Genomic DNA, 20,957 nt, shown 5'->3' with positions numbered 1-20,957 from the left:
AATGATTTTCAACGGTCGCTTTGTCGCGTCCAGTGTACTAGACAGACTTTAGCTGTTGTGGTGCAGACACGGTGTTACTCACCTATCGAGAAGAAACAAAGCAACCTCGGCGTCTGATCGCAGGCCTTCTGCTCCTTGAGTTCTCTCCAGCGCTGGAAAGCTGATCCGATATTTACACGGGTCCTACATCTTGCCTTAAGCCTTCCTTTGTTCCGCAGACTCGTTATAATTTAACGAATAATTTAAGTTATTCGTTAAATTATAATATTCAGTGATGTGATATGTTCTCTGCGTGGAGTAACATCTTGCACAGTCGTAGCTTGTACTTATTATTAAAACAAATAGAAAGTAAATAAGTAGCATTAATAGTCATTAATTTTAGTTAACATATGCTATGATAAATTTGAACATAGATTATTCTTCTTATTTTACATGTATTCTTGTAAAATAATGGTCATAAATATTGTCTCAAAAGTTATGGAAAATTCATTGAAATTTATTGGTAAAAATGTGTATGAACCCTGTCTATATAAAAAGACAGGAAACACTTTAGTATAGGGACCAATCCTCACTATTAAATGGTTGCTTATTAGCATGCATATTATACATCCTTAATTAATAAGCAGTAATTAGGAGTTTATTGAGCCAAAAGTCATAGGTAATAGTGAAACTAAGTAAAACCGGCGAGAAACAGCTGAGTCTCTGTCATTACTACCTGTTGAGACCACTACAATCTGTTAACAGTCTAAACATATAAATGTTGACTATATTTACTAGATTCATAATTGTGTATGTATTTAATATGTATTTAAAGTAAAATAAATTACAATATGTATTTATGTTATATTATAACTGCGTGACCCCATTTCTTTGATGACGTTCCAGAGCGTTCCAAATGAGCGATTATTGTCAGTGAAGTCCACTTCAACAGAGTAGGGAGCAGTGAACACTGCATAGGGACCCTGTCAATCGGAACGCACCTTTAATTATTAACTATTAGGGATGTCCTGAGCTGATCTCAAGGATCGGGATCGGGGCCGATCAAGCAATTTTGTAACTCTCTCCTGAGCTCTATCCTTATTTTCCGTCAGCTGTCATGCCGGTGTCGTGCAGCAGGAGGTGCTATGCTCCTTTAAGTGGGTTTGCCAACTGCCATTAACAGGAAAGGAAGGCGCTCAAATCAGTCAAATGTGTGTGTAAGATGCGGGAAAAACACTGAGGCCTGTTCTAGCTCATCACACACGATTGAGCTTCTGTGTTCAGTGTATTTGATGCGCACTTTTGTAATGATCACTCATTCATTTATCGTTAACTTTTATCTGCCGTCAGAGACGTCGTTGTTATAACACGCTGCTATGGGTTGAGTCTTGATTCGGACTCGATTGACAGACTGACACCGCGAGCTTCATGCTTTCTAACCTTATCTCCACTTTATGTTGCAATTACTCTGCAATGAGCGATTATCGTCAGTGAAGTCCACTTAAACAGTGTAGGGAGCAGTGAACACTGCGTAGGGACCCTGTCAATCGGAACGCACCTTTAATTATTAACCATTAGGGATGTCCTGAGCTGATCTCAAGGATCGGGATCGGGGCCGATCAAGCAATTTTGTAACTCTCTCCTCAGCTCGTTGTTATAACACGCTGCTATGGGTTGAGTCTTGATTCGGACTCGATTGACAGACTGACACCGCAAGCTTCATGCTTTCTAACCTTATCCCCACTTTATGTTGCAATTACTCTGCTTATTATACATATGAAAGGTTTTTTTTACTTTTAAAATTGTAAAAATGCAGAAAGTTTTCTGTGAGGGGTAGGGGTGGGTTTAGGTTAAAAAGTGTATAACTATCTGTATATAAAAACAATAGAAGTCTATGTAATTTAGATAGCTAAGTAAACGTGTGTGTGTGTGTGTAAAATAGTATATCAGTCTGGCGAGTAAACAAAAAATTTTACTAGCCAATGGCGATTATATTGCCAAGGTGTGCGTAGAGGGTTGAATACAAGACGTTTATATCAAGTAGTCCAATATTCATAATTGTGACCACAAAGTATGTTTACAGTGTCAACCATTGTAACATGTTTACAGTACATCTGCCAATATCTGTATACAGTGTGTGCATAATATATATATATATATATAGAGAGAGAGAGAGAGAGAGAGTGTGTATCTTGTAATATATATACATATACAGATACATTCTGTAATGATTCAGTCCACTGAAGGCGAGCGTAGATTTTTTTTACAAGGGATCCAAACATCCAAACAATGCACGAAGACTTGACTAGACTTGACTTGAACAGACTTGACGAGGCATGAACAGACTTAACTCACCGACAGCAGATTACAACATCAATACACGACAAAGAACAATGGGAACATGAGGGTTATTTGTACCAAACAAGAAGGGTCACATGCAAACATACATTCCTATAGGAATATACAAGTATCGGATCGGGACTCAGTATCGGCAGATACTCAATATTCAATGACTCGGAATCGGGGGCACAAAAAACCTGATCGGGACATCCCTAATAATAATTAGTAGTAGTAGTATTTTTATGTCTAGCATCACTTCACATCAGCATCACTGCATATAGCCTATAACCAACAATTGCTACACCATGCACATTTGAGAATTTCAGAAACGAGTATTACCCTTCATTGAAAATGTTTTTAAAACAGACTAAAAAACTACATCTCAAAACTGAATTGCTAGGTGATAGACCTATATTCACACGAAATGGCAAAAACGGCATCGTCATTTGTCAGCATTTTGTTTCCTTTGCATAGCACATTACCACAACTTTAATGATACTATTAATACAATAACAAATTGCTATTATTAGCATACAATTAAAATTATATAAGAGAGAAACACCATGTGTCAAAAATTTGATTGATCCCCCCATCATAACAGCTCGCGCACATCAGCTATACAGGCGTTAATACTGAATGTTTAACATTATATTTATTGCATACATATACTTCGTAGTAGACATCCATAACTCCTTTCTGCTGTCTGTTGTCAGTGTTTCTTTGTTTAAATATGGCGCTTATCACATGCTGTGTGGTATCGGCGTTTGGTATCGGGGCATTTTAACGAGTACGAGTACGAGTACAGGAGGCCAGTATCGGGCCCGATACCGATACCAGTATCGGTATCGGTGCATCCCTAATAAAAATCCCACGCCCCCACAACCCTCCGCACCCTACTGGACACCTGTTTGTACATCTGTTTATCCACCCCTCCCTCTTATTGTTTGGCAATGTGTTTTTGTGCGTGCCCATTGAAACTGTTCAAAAACTATGTGCTTTAAACTTTAGAATGTGAAACGATGTATTGATTTGTAAACGGGACGGTTAAGGGAAGTTTTTATTAAAGTTTTTTCACATGCATTTGAAGAAAAACCTCTAACATGCATGCAATAGAAACAATGTAATAATGACTGTGTTTTCCAGAAACGGTAAAACAAGTCAAGACGAGTATTTACTTATTGTTAAACAATATTAGAAAAAAACTGTGAAATATCTAAAACAAAAATGCATCAGACGCATTACTGATACAAAGTCAGAAAAGAACAGAAAAAGAAAAAGAGCTGAGCATCTTGCGCTGTTCTGTGATAACACAACCTCTCTCACCGCTGACAAACGCTGAATAAAGTTGGTCTGTAATGGTAAACCACACCCACTACCCGCCCCTAGCACAGACGGAGAGATGATCGCATAGAGCTGTGGGGGCATGGGATTTTTATGATGTGGTAATCAATCGCATTTTTGACACATGGTGCCCGAAATTCTCTCTTATATAATAACAGTCACACAGGTATTTTCTTGTGAGGAAAAAAAGAAACAATTACAATACACTCAATTGGCAATAAATACAATACAAACAGGAAATACAAAAACATTTACAAATACAACAACAGTGTTGCCAACTAATTTTTTAGGGTTGCTAAAAGGTCTGTAAGTTACTAAAAACAGGTTGATTTGTTGCTAAAAGTTGCTAAATGACGTTGTGATGTCATTGCACAAGATTGGACATCTCACTGAAAATATGATTAGGAATATGTTAACTTAGATTTGTTCAAAAAAGTAATATAAACCTGCGATTTTATTTGTAAAAGTAATAAAAACACAACACTTTTTGATGATCAGATATTTTTCTTTTTTAATACAACATTGTATTAATAAACAGTTACACATTTTTGAACAGAGTATTGTAGTTTGTAAGTAGTGTATTGGTAGTTGGTTAATATGCTACCTGACTAATCAACAGTTACAGGTACAAGCAAATAACAATGTGTGTCATAAATGAATAATTATTATTAGACCAATGCAACTAGCAACTTAATTCACACGTGATGTGACGCCACAGCCATATCGCCAGGACTGGTGGCCCACTGAAGCTAAGCAGGGTTGAGCTGGTCAGGATCTGGGAAGAGCTGTTTGTGAGGCCAGCAGGGGGCGCTCATCCTCTGGTCTGTGTGGCCCCTAATGCCCCAGTACACTAAATCTGCCAAATAAAGAGGAAGGAGACCTTCTTTATTTGAATGGATGTCAATGGAGGAGAGGCTTCACTACGCTGAATAAACAGCTTTTTAGAGGAAACAGCTTATCATTTAATGAATCGACAGCCTATCAGCTAATCTCCAACATGTTGTACACTAAACAATACTTTTGGATTGAACTATTTTTTATTTGCCCTCTGGATGCTGGAAGCATGGCCCATGGTCTGGAATAATACAGCATTTATATGTTTAACAATTACTTTATTTCTGAGGGGGGAAAAAAACTATAAACCTAGGAATGCACCGAAATTAAAATTCTTGGCCAAAAACCGAAACCGAAAATGCTTTTTAATAATTATTTGTTATTTTATGAAATAATATAAAATAATTTTGTAAGGCTTTTTAATTTAACTCAATAATTTGAATGATACTGAATTAAAAAAATACACGCCAATAAAATAACCACACTTTTATTAAAAGTAAAGCAATTTTTATTCAGTTGTATGCAACACAATCAGATTTAACTGTTTTAAATTATCCAAATAATGTATAGTCCTACAACTCTATTATTATCAGAGCATGTGAAAGAGTGAATCCTGCACGCTGAACTCTGCTGGGCAGAACGGCGCGCCTTATATTTCCATTTTTCTCTTTTGGCCAAAAAACAAAAATGCCATTTCAGCCGATAATTTTCACCGAAATTTCGGTGCATCCCTATAAAATTATAAACCAGAATCAAGACGTTGCTATCTTAAGTTTAAATCTGTTTTTTACAAAAGTTTTTGTTTTAAGTTCAGATATTTCTTTCAAATGTATTAATTTTCCAATTACTGTAGTAAATATTATGTAAAATAAATATGAATCATTATTTACTATCTTTGAAGTTTAATTGTGTGTTATCATAAATATCGGCGTGAATCACTACAAAAGCTTGTATCAGTTGTCCACTAATTATAACCAATGAATAAATGAATTGCCGTTTCTGAGCACATGAGATCTGCACTAGTGAGTTTAGTCGTGAATTTGGTTTTTAGAGGTCATATATAGTTCATTTGTTCGTATCAGTCTAATCTGTTTGAATGCTGCTGTTATCCAGCTGATATTTCTCCACAGGACTGTGCTGGTATCTGCTGTCTGATTTGTTTGTTATTGCAGCTGATTTTTAAGTATGATCTGGTGAAGTATGACCTGGTCAGAGAGGAGCCTGTGAGGGACCACAGTGGATTCTGCCAGCACGTTCAGAAAGGTGAGAACATCTGAAACCCTCTGAAAAAGTCAGCTAACAGTAAAAATACTGTTTATGCTTTTTACCCTCTCGGTGACGATAGCATTAGACTTTAGCTGACTCTTAGCTCCTGCAGGATTTCATGTGAGTGTACGCACCCAAGCCTGCCGCGCTGTGCAGTGGGGTCCATGCTGCAGAGCTTAAACAGAAGAGCAGCGAGGCAAGCGCGCACGAGCAGCTGAACCTTTGCCCTTACGTCAAATTCCAGATCATGCTGATTCCTATTAAAATGTCTGGATGTCTCCCATGAATACTTGCAGAACAACGAGACGAACATCTGCACCTCGTCTACAGACCACAAAACAGCCATTTCTCTTCTCAAGTTGCGTGCGACGGTCGTTTAAAAAACTCATTCAAACAGATGATACTGCAGTGGCTGTTGCTGACTGTTTTTAATTTAATTCTAGCAGGTTTGGTGTCGCGTGTCAACAAATCCAATGACGCTGGTAGTGAAGATTCTCTCTGCACTGTTTACACGTCACATTTTAGTATCGGTACGGCTCGCTCGAATCCTCAGCCGAGGTGGTGCTAAAAGAAGTACCAGGCACTAGGTACGGTACACAGTGAAAACCCCCAAAAGTGAGCCGTTCTGAGCCGTACCATGCAGTGGAGAAGCACCATTAGTTGAAGCACCTTTGGCAGTGATGACAGCCTTCAGGATTACACTCATTTGGGCTGTGATGTGAAATTCAAGGATTGGGATTTACTGTGATTCTTCCCTGCTGTCAGGTTGGATGGGGACTGTCAGTGATTTTCAGGTGTTTCTAGAGATGTCCCATTGGGTTGGAGTCCAGGCCCTGGCTGGGAGCTGAACCTTCAGCCCAGTTCTGCGTGCTCTGGACCAGGTTTACCCTGAGCAGTCCCCTGGAGCATGCTTCACTCTGCCATAAAACCCTCACCTTTAACACCTCAAACAACCATTAGTGCAGAGGAAAGGTTCCATGATATAGACTTTTATTACAGATGGTACTCAACCAGAATGAGCTTTTTACCGCTGCTTCTGCAAAATGCATTTGCAGCTTTTGACCGCTGAGCGGCACTTTAACCAAAAGTTATCAAGCAAACGCATCAAAGCACATTTTCACAAAGAGCAGTCGGCTTTGCCTTGCCAATAGGTTACATTTGACGGCTGCAGTCAGCGGAAAACCAAAGAAAAACTCTGTAGTTAAAATAATTCATACCTAGTTCATAGCCTACCCTGACAGCACACGTCCATCACGGAGGCGTCTGCAAGACGTATGTTTTAGTGTTTGCTCATCTGCTATACGTCTATAGGACGATTCCTATCAGATGTCAAATAGACGTGTAGAAGATGTCTTTAAGATGTTTATGATTTAGAATGCATGTAAAACGTCTATCAGATGTTTGTACACCGCAGATGAAGCGATCTTTAACAGACCTGCAGACGTGCGTGTGCTATTATGAAGTCCTGTGCTTTGTTATTCAGAAGGAACTCAAGCAGGGTAAAGGTCAAGCCTGTGTGCCTGTGCTTATATTTTACTCTATACTGCAGTACTACACCGTATTATAGGTTTCTACACATGTAACTGCAGTGCAGTATTAATTATATAATATGAATCAAATGTTATATTGAAATAAAGAAAAGGTGGTTTACTTTGCATCGGAGCAATAAAAGTGGTCGACAGGCTACATGGATTTATATGCTAAATATCAAATATACAATAAATATTTGTCACACAATTAAAAAAAAAAAGTTATATTTTAAAATTCCTTTAATAAAACGGCATGCATTTCTGTATGTCACACACATACTTGGTTATTCGTTACCTGTCCTTTATTTTGACAGAGAACTACATGACGTGGGAAAAAGATATCGGTCCACTAATTAAAAAATCGTTGCGTATTTTTATGAATTCCTTCCTTTATTTTAGTAAAACGTGAGCACTGTATTATTTCGTTCCCATTATTTAACTAAAACAAGAAACGAATAAATAAAACCTGGCTAAGATTTAGCTAAATCAATGAAACTGAAAAGAAGAGACGGATTAATTAAATGTCCTCATGTTTAAACGCGCTGTAAATAAGGGAATCATAGTGCAGTTAGCTTGATTAATTATACTTCAATTACTGACAACTTCAGGGATTTTAAAAGGAGCCTCGCTTTCATACAATCCATTTTTGAGTAAAAGCTTCTCATGCAGCCGCATTTATCTGCAAGAGCGAACATGCTAAATGATCACTCACGGAAACTGAGATGATTGACAGTGATAACCATATCAACAAAAATATCCCATTTCAACATTTAAATATATATTAAAAAATAAAAAAGTATTTTCTGAATATGTTACATTTAAAAGGCCTCTCAACATTTTTTCCTATAATGATTAGGCCTATTGAAATAAATATATCTCTGTATTAATATGAGAATGCTGCGTTCCTCATGTAAATAATGTATCGGTTAAATCAATATATTTCTTTTAATAATTATTGCACCACTATCTCAGTTAATAAGCAGATTTAGTAGGCTGCTAGAGGTTAACTATTAAAACTAAAATGACTAAAACTAAAATAAAAATAACTAAGTAGTATTGTTTTTTAATATTTTTTAAAAGAATATTGGTCTAAGTCTCGGTACAGTTTTATTACAGGTTTGCATGTATTCCCAGTACGATGTGATGTAAAATGAGAAATACAGCATTCTTATTGCTGCGATATATTTTTACATTTGTTTTACCAAAACTACAGTGTTGCTGCGTACAACCAAGCAACACTGCATAATATATTATATATAATGCTGAATATGAAACGAGTCATTTTACATTTTTAATACATATCTCATTAAATTACTAAATTCTTTAGTTGTATTTTGGTGATTAATGTTTTATTTTTTACATTTTTGACGTATTCCCCCAACCACCGCACGCTGAATCTATGTACGTGACACATACATGACCTGGCTTTTGTATTCATTTTACACCAGATCACGCAGGTAGAGTAGAGGGGGGGAAACGCCCCGGCACTAATGTATTAATAACATGAAACCTCTGGACACACTTAACTTTTGTTTCACAGAAGAAAAAAATGACAGTCCTTAAGGGGGCTGTTTTCCCCCACTCTACCCTAATATGACTCTTTATGAAACCCTTCAGTAATTAATACATTTAACTTCTCATGTAGAATTCTAATTGTAGGCAGCTGCTGGAAGAGGTGTTAGTGATGCCAGCAGGGGGCGCTCTCCCTGTGCTCTGTGTGGGTCCTAGCGCCCCAGTGTAGTGACGGGGACACTATACTGTCTACAAGCACGTCCTTCAGATGAGACGTTAAACCCAGGTCCTGGCTCTCTGCTCATTAAAACCCCAGGATGTCTTTAGAAGAGAGTAGAGGTGTGACCTCGGCTTCCTGCTCAAACGAATTAACAAGTACTAATTAGGCTTATTATTAGTAGTAGCTGTAGTAGTAAACATGGGAACTAATAAATACAGTGCTCTCACGTTTTAATTAATACAAATAAATGATTTAATAAAAAGTGATCAACAATTTCTTAATTCAAGGACATTATATTTTTCGGCATGTTTACCGGAATAGATGTGTCAAAAAACCACCGATAGCGAGCAAGTGTGCGTGACCTGCTGAAATGCATCAGTGAATTATTAAATGTAAGTTTCAATCCTTTCATCTGTGATATAAATGTGACAATGCTACCAAAATATGTGTTAGAACCATATCACTCATAATCTTCCTATTAACAATAATCAACCTTTTCTATCGTTTTATATTTTATAATGGATATCTCTTTAAATGTAATGAATATTCAAAGAGCTAATCTAAGATACTAGTTGGTATTGTACAGTAAAAAGTAAGCATACTTCAAGCACTGGTGTCACTGTAATATTTCATCGTGACAGTGGTCAAATAGCTGGAACATTAAACATTTATTTGATTAATAAATCAAGATTAAATGTTATAATACTTTACTAGCCTATTATTGTAATATTACCACTGATTTATTTCATTATTTTGATCTTTATTTACAAGTGAAAATGTCACAATTCCAGCTTTAAATGGTGTCAGACGCCACCTGGTGGTACTGTCGCGCACGAGTTTCTCATGTGACTGGGTTTTATTTAACCATTTCGGCTGACTACCTACTGTACGTCTTCTGGACGTGTTTGGGAACAACTGCCTAACAGTGTAGACTTTGTTGTTTTTGCCGAGTTTTCATGACTGATCAGCCTGTCAGGATTTTTTAGCAATGTTAAAGCGGCTGACCGCACATGATCACATGTTTCTGTAAACACTCACTTCTTGTGAAGGCAAATGGCCATGCTGTCTGCTCATGTGGGGCTCTTGTGTTGATGATCAGGAGAGACGGGGCTGCTGCTGTCTAAGATCTGCAGTCAGAGCCCGTTCTTCGGTTACGCCGGCAGCAAACAGCTGACGGAGAGGAAGATCCTGAGAGACGTGTTTGTCACAGGAGACGCTTACTTCAACACCGGAGACCTGATGGCTGAGGACGAGGACGACTTCATCTGCTTCAGAGACCGAGTGGGAGACACCTTCAGGTGGAGAGGGACAGAGATCCAGCATGTATGCATATGAGCATAAGCTCAGTAATAAAAGTGAACTATAATTCTGTACACTGCTGCCGTTGTTGTAGATGGAAGGGTGAAAATGTGGCGACCACTGAGGTGACCGAGATCCTGGGACTGGTGGATTTCATTCAGGAAGCCAGTGTGTATGGAGTCCAGGTGCCAGGTACTGCTTAAACACACCAGCACCGACACACTGAGAGATGCCTTATTTTAGCTAAACGTTTCTTTCATCCAAAGGTGCTATTTTACTTTATCACCCGGTTGCTGAGAGATTATTTCACATTGTGAAATTCTTACATTTAACATCTGTTAGATTGCTTCTATAATATTTGTACAAATGTGATTGGATTTTTAATGTCCCAAGTGATTTATGTAAGGCACATGTTGAAGATCATTGTGTTAAATTCAGTGAACACTGTTTGGTATTTGACTGTCTTTCTTTTCTGAATAACATTTGGGGCCCTATTTTAACGATCTAAGCGCATGGTCTGAAGCGCAGGTGCACGTAGTGTCCGAATCCACTTTTGCTAGTTTAACGACGGGAAAAACGGTCGGCGCACCGGACACATGGTGCAAAAGGGTTGTTCATATTCTCTTAATGAGTCATGGGTGTGTTTTGGGCGTAACGTGCAATAAACCAATCAGAGTCTCATCTCCCATTCCTGGCTTTTGCCAGTTGCGCTCGCGCCATGGCTGATTCGCTAATTACACGGAGGAATTTGCAAGAGCAAAGACTGAACGCTTGTCTAGTGAGGGATCTGCTCGTGCATGAGGTTAAAGCGCGCGAGCAGACCATCTACGGGGCACAATAATAATCTTCTACATTGTAATCCTTTCATTTTTAATATTTGGCATGTTTGTGTGCTGCTGTGTGTGTAATAAGCAGAGTGTACGTGCATTGTTCACCCACCTATAGGCACATATTACTAACACGCTCTTTAAATAACAAAAAAAATACTGCGCCATTGACTTTAGACCAGGTTTCAGTTGGTCAATGGTGCAGTCGTTTGCAGTTGCCTCAAAATAGCAACGCGCCTGAACACACCTGGCTTTCAGACCAGCACGCACATGAGCGCACAAATGGGTGCAAATGCATTTGCTGTTTAAACAACGTGGCGCAGGACCTGAAAATGATAACTGCGTCGGGCTGAAACTAGCAAAGAACACTTGCGTCGCGCCTGGCTCTGCATTGCGCCGGGTGTATGATAGAGCCCATGGAGTCTTTGTGCGATTGGCTAATAAACCTTTCCAAATCTTGTCCAATTAGTTGAATTCTAATCAAAGTGTAGATGTATATTTACATATTTACTAAATAAACTAAATTTGTTATCAAAGGGCCTTTTGATGTTTTTGTTTAGTTTTGTATTTCAAATAAATGTTAATAATTTCAATTAATTTGTGATTGGCTGATGAGATAGAAAACAGGAAGTTAAAATGCATGTGTGTTTCTGTGCACAGGAAATGAGGGCCGAGCCGGAATGGCTGCAGTGATTGTGAGGCCCGAGTGCACATTTGATGGGAAGAAACTGTTCAGTCACGTCCTCAGAGAACTGCCATCATACGCTCGACCTCTCTTCATTAGACTGCAGGTGCAAAACAAATACTGACCACAGTTGTGAGTGTGTGTGAGTGTGTGTGTGTGTGTGTGTGAGTGTGTGTGCATGAGTGAATGAAATATATAACTTTTTGTTAACTTCAGTAGTCTGTACAACAAAGGAGTTGTAATCGGTTGCTTTTTCTGCAGCAAGCTGAACTCTAGTGATTTGATTTTTTATCGATCATTTTGTCAAAGAGCCAGGTGTGGCTTGCGAGTGTTCGGAAGATGTATTTATAATGCACTCTCATTGTTTAAATCTTGTTCATTTCGATCAAAACATTTATATAGCTACTCCATATAGTCTGACAGCAAGCCCTGTTACAGGGGAGTATTATGCATTAACGCCTGTAAATCTTTTATTTTTGGGCAATAACGGTGGAAATGTTGACTTTAAGATTTTTGTCTAAAGATAAACTGTACTGTAAATGGCAACATGCAGACTGGGGTACTGCTGTTAAATCATCCACTTTCTTTCCCATTCCACTGTAAGCCACGTAACACGGCTTCGTCCGTTCAGCTGTGCTTGTGCGCAGAACCTGTGTGGAGCATGTACACGCGCTCCAGCATGTGCTCTGTGTCTGCAGGAGTCTCTGGAGATGACCAGCACCTTCAAGCAGCAGAAGTTTGCTCTGGTGGAGAGCGGCTTCGACCCCTGCAGCATCAGCCAGCCGCTCTTCTTCCTGGACTGCAGCGAGAAGAGCTACGTCCCCCTCACCAGCTCGGTGTATGACAGCATAGTGAGCGGTCAGAGGAAAGTCTAGCCCTTTCAAACACCTCCAGACCGTAGAGAAGTGATTTAGCTGTCAGACGCTGTATATTTGATCAGAGTCCGCCGTCAATTATTGATCACGTACGTCTTTCAGAGCTGCAGACCGTGTCCTTTAGTGAATACAGAGTTAGTGCATATGAAAGAGGGTAATGGTGATCTGCTCCGAGCGGAGATGAGTGATATAGCCTGCTGTCAGACACGCAGTCATGTGTGCTGAGATCTGGGAAATACAGGAGAGTGATTTCAGTGCTGAAGTGAATGTGTGTGCGCTATGAAGGAAACACTTTTAGATTCGGTGTCTGCAAAGATTGAAGTTCAACACAGGCACCTGCTGTTCTGTTTTAAAGTCTACTTTCAGTCATGGCTTTAGTGTGCGTCATACGTGCACATCACTGCTTTAACTTACTGTAACACAACTCAATCCCGTGAGATTTCAGCTGTTGCACACACGGACAGTCTACAAATCCAGACTCGTAATCATGTAACGTCTTCCTGCTGATTCACTCTTCTGACATCACACCTGTCTGCTTCTATGTATTTGAATTATTTGAATCAATATGTCATAAAACCATCCATCTTGTGTGTATGTTGAAGTGTAATGTTATGACTGTGTAATGCACACACACACACACATGCACCTTGAATATTTCAAACACACTGTAGTCTGACTCTGACTCAAACTGCATTGTTTGCTTTAGTTCTGAACATCACAGAAAGTGAAGACTTGCTTATTTTGAGCTTTGGTTGATTATTTATTTTTTAATTTTTGCACTTGAAACATTTGAGATTCACTGTGAATTTAAAACTTCACCTTTTCTTCACTTACGGAAGTGAAAAATGATTCGTTTTTTATTATGTATCTAATTATGTAATAATAAATGTCAATTTTGCTCACATGCGTTCACGTTTTCACAATCAGTTGTTTGTATGATGAAAAGCATGTTACAGATGTAAGCTCGAGAGCTCATTTAAGCACAGAACAAAGATTTCAAGCATGCATCGTGGTTTTGCTCACATTGCTAGAAGGAGAACAGTAAGACTGAGAACACATGCTACCTCCTCAACAGTGTGAAGCTTATTTCAAACACTGAGGCAATCTGTAACAATGACGGTGTTTGCTAGCACTTCATAATAATAACATTGATAATAATGTATACATACATTTAATCATTTTCGATTCCATTTCATTTTCATTTATAGCCTCACAATCATTAACAATCATCCCAATCATTAATCTCGAACTAATGGTTTCACTTCAGCACGGGTGCCAAAAAGGATAGCCAAAGGATTCGTTGTTTGCGCTCCAGGCTTTTCCCGCTCAGCAAACTTCGACTTTCAACAGTCCGAGTCATTTTAACGAATCGGCTCTTTTGATCGATTCACTTCGATGGCTCATTAAAGAAGATTCGATTGGTTTCAGCCATTACTGAAAGTAAATGCATTTGGTTTGGATTTGTAACGTGCTGCTGCCACATTACATGTTTGCACAAACAGTGCCACTACAGACCCCCAGAGACACACGAACTGATGTTGAACTGAGAAAAATAGCCTTTACTAGATATTGTCTTAGTATATAACATGTCTATTTTTATTTGTATTCAATTAGGCCAAACGAAAACGGTCCACAGTCAGCTCGATTCAGATCGCTTCGAGACATCGGGCTTGTTTGAGATGAGCAAATTCTGCTGCAGAACCGATCACCGGTGATCACCGCGAGATGCATGCCGGTTAGAAAAGTGTCCGTCTTGCCTGCGCTTATTTCACTCCTCCCCTCACTGCAGCCGCCTACTCTCGCCTTCATTTCAGGCAAGGCGAGGCGCATCTCAAACAAGCCCATTCATGAACCGATTCTTCTTCTTCTCTTCTGTTTTTTTGGCGTGTTATATATATATCCTGTGTGCATATCGCCACCTACTTTTGCTGTTATGCAGTCATGGTTTATTATTTATAATACATTTCTTCCTTGTTTTTGCTTTTCCTATTCTTACACACGTATATACACAAATATTCCTAGTTAAATAATTATTCGATGCTGCATCCCCTTCCTTCTCCCCAGAGGCTCCTGGCGCTGCGTGTTCAGCTCCTCCTCATGAACCGATTCTCGTGAACGAGTCGTTAGGAGTCGGACATGATGTCATATCGGAGAGTGGCGGAGCATCATGGCGGACGCACACAGCAACAATAACCTCGTCCCGGTCTTATTCTCCTTCTCTGAGCTGTCGCGGCCCTCGTCTGTGCCCCTGGGCTCTGGATCTGAAGTGCTCATGCAGAAGTTTCTGTCCATGTACGGGCATCAGATGGACGTTGACCGTAAGCTGGTGCTTCAGTGTTTCTCGGAGGACTGGGGTCAGTACGCTGATGTGCCGAAGGGCTTCACGGTGTCGGAGAGATGTCGGCTGAGACTCGTGCCTCTGCAGATGCCTGTAAGCTCATGTCCACACACCACCCGTCTGTGTGCTCTTCTGTGGGAATGTGTGTGTCTCGCTTCGGAAGAGCTTGGCATCATGTGTTTATTATAAGTAAGATGAGGAAATCATCATATAATGTCTCAGTGCATGAACATGAGTCCGGGCTGCTCTTCTCTCGCAGATTGCGAGTGACCTTTGTTGAAGTTCGTGTTTATAAGCGCGTTGTTTCACTAATAAACACTGAGACCAAGTTTACATTCTCAAAACACATCGCACTGAAGATGTTTCACTTTCATTCACAGCTTGTTGTAGATATTATATGCATACGGTTTATTCCTGAGGATTTAATTATTGTAGTCAGTGGTGAATCACGTTAATGAAAAGATACAAAGATTTTCTTAGATTATTTGATTAAACTGCACAAATGTATGGCTTTGTTGTTGTTTGCATTACAGTAATGAGAAATATGTGCATTTTCTAACGCATACAGTATATTCACCCAGTCCTGCTTGCGCCGCCTCAGGAGTTATGATTATCAAATCTGGTTGCAGCACACACATAAGGAGCATCTTCACAGATTGTCTAACCTCAAATCAGTTTGGAGTAGACGTCACCGTTACATCACTAGCAGCTGCATTGTGCTGGCAGAAAAACACTGGGAACGAGTCACATCCATGGATTAAGAGAAACAATGTATCGTTGTGCCTTTGGATGTCAGAATGGGAAAGCAAATCATTTTTATATAACACTGTCGTCAAAGACGCCATTTGAAGCTAAACGCAGACGTTTTAAACGGACAGACTATGGATGAAAACTGCTATGATTACACTAAAAAAAAATCCGTAAAATTTACGGTAAAAAACCGGCAGCTGTGGTTGCCGGAATTTTACCGTAAAAAATACGGTAGCAACGTTTTAGGATTTACGGTTTTAACTTAAATTTACAGTTAAATACCGTAATTTCATTAACTGATATAATGTTAATATACCAACCTATTGAAGTACTGAAATCTGTTTTGTACCTTTGTAATACACTGATAACCACCAAATGCAGGTGGTGATGAGAAAGTCACATGATGAACCAAAGCCCATCACAAGCAGCTTTTAAATATTAACATATATATAGAAGGTGCACAGTGTCATTCACACAAACACCAAACACCATCATGGTAACACACATGAAACTGAAATAATGCAATAAACATTAATTTAACAACATTAGGTGTAACACACAACCCTAATATACAAAACTGATAAGAAAAAACTAAGAAGAAACATTATTTTAACAAAAAAAACCCATCATCGTAATCATGCAACGTCTTCCTGCTGATTCACTCTTCTGACATCACACCTGTCTGCTTCTATGTATTTGAATTATTTGAATCAATATGTCATAAAACCATCCATCTTGTGTGTATGTTGAAGTGTAATGTTATGACTGTGTAATGCACACACACACACACACATGCACCTTGAATATTTCAAACACACTGTAGTCTGACTCTGACTCAAACTGCATTGTTTGCTTTAGTTCTGAACATCACAGAAAGTGAAGACTTGCTTATTTTGAGCTTTGGTTGATTATTTATTTTTTAATTTTTGCACTTGAAACATTTGAGATTCACTGTGAATTTAAAACTTCACCTTTTCTTCACTTACGGAAGTGAAAAATGATTCGTTTTTTATTATGTATCTAATTATGTAATAATAAATGTCAATTTTGCTCACATGCGTTCACGTTTTCACAATCAGTTGTTTGTATGATGAAAAGCATGTTACAGATGTAAGCTCGAGAGCTCATTTAAGCACAGAACAAAGATTTCAAGCATGCATCGTGGTTTTGCTCACATTGCTAGAAGGAGAACAGTAAGACTGAGAACACATGCTACCTCCTCAACAGTGTGAAGCTTATTTCAAACACTGAGGCAATCTGTAACAATGACGGTGTTTGCTAGCACTTCATAATAATAACATTGATAATAATGTATACATACATTTAATCATTTTCGATTCCATTTCATTTTCATTTATAGCCTCACAATCATTAACAATCATCCCAATCATTAATCTCGAACTAATGGTTTCACTTCAGCACGGGTGCCAAAAAGGATAGCCAAAGGATTCGTTGTTTGCGCTCCAGGCTTTTCCCGCTCAGCAAACTTCGACTTTCAACAGTCCGAGTCATTTTAACGAATCGGCTCTTTTGATCGATTCACTTCGATGGCTCATTAAAGAAGATTCGATTGGTTTCAGCCATTACTGAAAGTAAATGCATTTGGTTTGGATTTGTAACGTGCTGCTGCCACATTACATGTTTGCACAAACAGTGCCACTACAGACCCCCAGAGACACACGAACTGATGTTGAACTGAGAAAAATAGCCTTTACTAGATATTGTCTTAGTATATAACATGTCTATTTTTGTTTGTATTCAATTAGGCCAAACGAAAACGGTCCACAGTCAGCTCGATTCAGATCGCTTCGGCTTGTTTGGCTTGTTTGAGATGAGCAAATTCTGCTGCAGAACCGATCACCGGTGATCACCGCGAGATGTAGAAAAGTGAGAAAAGTGTCCGTCTTGCCTGCGCTTATTTCACTCCTCCCCTCACTGCAGCCGCCTGCTCTCGCCTTCATTTCAGGCAAGGCGAGGCGCATCTCAAACAAGCCCATTCATGAACCGATTCTTCTTCTTCTCTTCTGTTTTTTTGGCGTGTTATATATATATCCTGTGTGCATATCGCCACCTACTTTTGCTGTTATGCAGTCATGGTTTATTATTTATAATACATTTCTTCCTTGTTTTTGCTTTTCCTATTCTTACACACGTATATACACAAATATTCCTAGTTAAATAATTATTCGATGCTGCATCCCCTTCCTTCTCCCCAGAGGCTCCTGGCGCTGCGTGTTCAGCTCCTCCTCATGAACCGATTCTCGTGAACGAGTCGTTAGGAGTCGGACATGATGTCATATCGGAGAGTTGCGGAGCATCATGGCGGACGCACACAGCAACAATAACCTCGTCCCGGTCTTATTCTCCTTCTCTGAGCTGTCGCGGCCCTCGTCTGTGCCCCTGGGCTCTGGATCTGAAGTGCTCATGCAGAAGTTTCTGTCCATGTACGGGCATCAGATGGACGTTGACCGTAAGCTGGTGCTTCAGTGTTTCTCGGAGGACTGGGGTCAGTACGCTGATGTGCCGAAGGGCTTCACGGTGTCGGAGAGATGTCGGCTGAGACTCGTGCCTCTGCAGATGCCTGTAAGCTCATGTCCACACACCACCCGTCTGTGTGCTCTTCTGTGGGAATGTGTGTGTCTCGCTTCGGAAGAGCTTGGCATCATGTGTTTATTATAAGTAAGATGAGGAAATCATCATATAATGTCTCAGTGCATGAACATGAGTCCGGGCTGCTCTTCTCTCGCAGATTGCGAGTGACCTTTGTTGAAGTTCGTGTTTATAAGCGCGTTGTTTCACTAATAAACACTGAGACCAAGTTTACATTCTCAAAACACATCGCACTGAAGATGTTTCACTTTCATTCACAGCTTGTTGTAGATATTATATGCATACGGTTTATTCCTGAGGATTTAATTATTGTAGTCAGTGGTGAATCACGTTAATGAAAAGATACAAAGATTTTCTTAGATTATTTGATTAAACTGCACAAATGTATGGCTTTGTTGTTGTTTGCATTACAGTAATGAGAAATATGTGCATTTTCTAACGCATACAGTATATTCACCCAGTCCTGCTTGCGCCGCCTCAGGAGTTATGATTATCAAATCTGGTTGCAGCACACACATAAGGAGCATCTTCACAGATTGTCTAACCTCAAATCAGTTTGGAGTAGACGTCACCGTTACATCACTAGCAGCTGCATTGTGCTGGCAGAAAAACACTGGGAACGAGTCACATCCATGGATTAAGAGAAACAATGTATCGTTGTGCCTTTGGATGTCAGAATGGGAAAGCAAATCATTTTTATATAACACTGTCGTCAAAGACGCCATTTGAAGCTAAACGCAGACGTTTTAAACGGACAGACTATGGATGAAAACTGCTATGATTACACTAAAAAAAAATCCGTAAAATTTACGGTAAAAAACCGGCAGCTGTGGTTGCCGGAATTTTACCGTAAAAAATACGGTAGCAACGTTTTAGGATTTACGGTTTTAACTTAAATTTACAGTTAAATACCGTAATTTCATTAACTGATATAATGTTAATATACCAACCTATTGAAGTACTGAAATCTGTTTTGTACCTTTGTAATACACTGATAACCACCAAATGCAGGTGGTGATGAGAAAGTCACATGATGAACCAAAGCCCATCACAAGCAGCTTTTAAATATTAACATATATATAGAAGGTGCACAGTGTCATTCACACAAACACCAAACACCATCATGGTAACACACATGAAACTGAAATAATGCAATAAACATTAATTTAACAACATTAGGTGTAACACACAACCCTAATATACAAAACTGATAAGAAAAAACTAAGAAGAAACATTATTTTAACAAAAAAAACCCATCAAATTGGAAATGTAACGCAGGGAATTCTGGGAATGTCAATTTACGGTTATTCACTGTAAATTATACAGTCTTTTTCACTTACAAAAACGGTATACTACCGTAAAATTAATGTCCAATACATGTAATGTCCAATACAGTTTTTCACCATATAGTAGGGGAATTTACCGTTAACCATTTAACAGGTTTTTACTGTAGCATTTTTACAGTCTTTTACCATTAAATTCAAGGTCATTTTTTACAGTGTGTAGTTGCAAAGTTACTTACTGTTAATAGAATGTCTAAAGTGGACTATCGAAATAAAGTGTTACCCAGTTTATTGCTTATTTATAGGCATTCTGAAACTTTTTGACCTCGACCCAAACAACGTAGTAACCTAAAAAACTGTTGATTTAATCACATTCAAAACAAAACTGAAACTTTTTTGAAACCATCACATGTTTTGAGACAGAGATGAAAAAAAGTGTGCTTGGCATCATTTTACAAATGATTAAATCAGAATATCAACTCACAAATGTGTAAACTCTGTCATTGCACTTCATAACTGCAAAGTCCAATTAAAGTTATGTAGTTGTTTTTGTTGTTATTTATTTACTGTTATGGGAGAAGATACAATCAAAATGGCATTTTACCCCATTGGGGACCTTTAGCCCTGATGTACCTTAAACATCATCATCATCATCATCATCATCAAGATTAGACTTAGTTTGATGGTATCAAACTACATACAGTACTTATTTTATACTTATTTCTATGCATTCATATATAACAGCTGCTTAAAAGTGAATAGTGAATGAAACTAACACCAGCATTTACTTTAGATGCCACATTTAGAAAAAGAAGGAAGTAGCTTAATTTCCCTATTTCAATGACACTTTAATTTCATTATGTTGCCTAATGGACAATGTTCCAAAAACTGAAAACTAAAAATAAATTAATATTATCACACAAATTCACAAGAAACCAAAGCTGCTCAGCCATTTGTGCATTCTGTGTGTTATGATTTAAGACTTCTTATTTGTTGTTTTTGTGCCTTCAGCACCTCTGATACACAGCAAAATCCCCAGTGTTAATTTAACACTCTGAGTGTGGACTCATATAAACACTAAAGCAGTGTTAAAAGTAATACTGAAGCAGAGTTAAAGTTAATGAGATAATTAGGTGATTAATGAAGTGATGATTGACCATTATTGAAGACACCTGACGTTAACAAACAGAATCACCAAAGACGAAAATCACAATTTGTATGTCACCATTATAGTGGTCAGTGTTTGCTTTAGTTGGGCTCCTGACCCTT

At 38.8% G+C, this 20,957-nt stretch overlaps 2 protein-coding genes across 6 annotated transcripts in view; both read left to right on the top strand.

Moving 5' to 3' along the window:
• slc27a6 (solute carrier family 27 member 6) overlaps positions 1-13,171 on the top strand; it is a 29,897-nt gene extending 16,726 nt beyond the window's left edge. The window contains exons 6-10 of the mRNA XM_016536686.1: positions 5,667-5,757; positions 10,121-10,319; positions 10,415-10,512; positions 11,808-11,938; positions 12,531-13,171. Coding sequence (XP_016392172.1) covers positions 5,667-5,757; positions 10,121-10,319; positions 10,415-10,512; positions 11,808-11,938; positions 12,531-12,707 — 696 coding nt within the window. The 3' untranslated portion in view covers positions 12,708-13,171. The remainder of the gene's footprint in view (positions 1-5,666; positions 5,758-10,120; positions 10,320-10,414; positions 10,513-11,807; positions 11,939-12,530) is intronic.
• A 1,576-nt stretch (positions 13,172-14,747) lies between these two features.
• isoc1 (isochorismatase domain containing 1) overlaps positions 14,748-20,957 on the top strand; it is a 39,714-nt gene continuing 33,504 nt past the window's right edge. For 2 of the 5 annotated variants that reach the window (XR_001638313.1, XM_016536687.1), the window contains exon 1: positions 17,989-18,378. Coding sequence is in view for 4 of the 5 variants with exons in the window: in XM_016536687.1 (XP_016392173.1) it covers positions 18,115-18,378 (264 nt within the window). In the remaining variant the exon portion in view is untranslated. Of the gene's footprint in view, positions 15,139-17,980; positions 18,379-20,957 lie in introns of those variants that run through there. The other 3 variants (XM_016536688.1, XM_016536690.1, XM_016536689.1) reach the window with 3 other exon arrangements.

The sequence above is a fragment of the Sinocyclocheilus rhinocerous genome, unplaced genomic scaffold, assembly GCF_001515625.1.
Source record: "Sinocyclocheilus rhinocerous isolate Xijiao unplaced genomic scaffold, SAMN03320098_v1.1 scaffold3777, whole genome shotgun sequence".
Taxonomy (NCBI): Eukaryota; Metazoa; Chordata; class Actinopteri; order Cypriniformes; family Cyprinidae; genus Sinocyclocheilus; species Sinocyclocheilus rhinocerous.
Note: the sequence above shows the minus strand (reverse complement) of the source record. Positions and strands in the feature narration are given on the sequence as shown.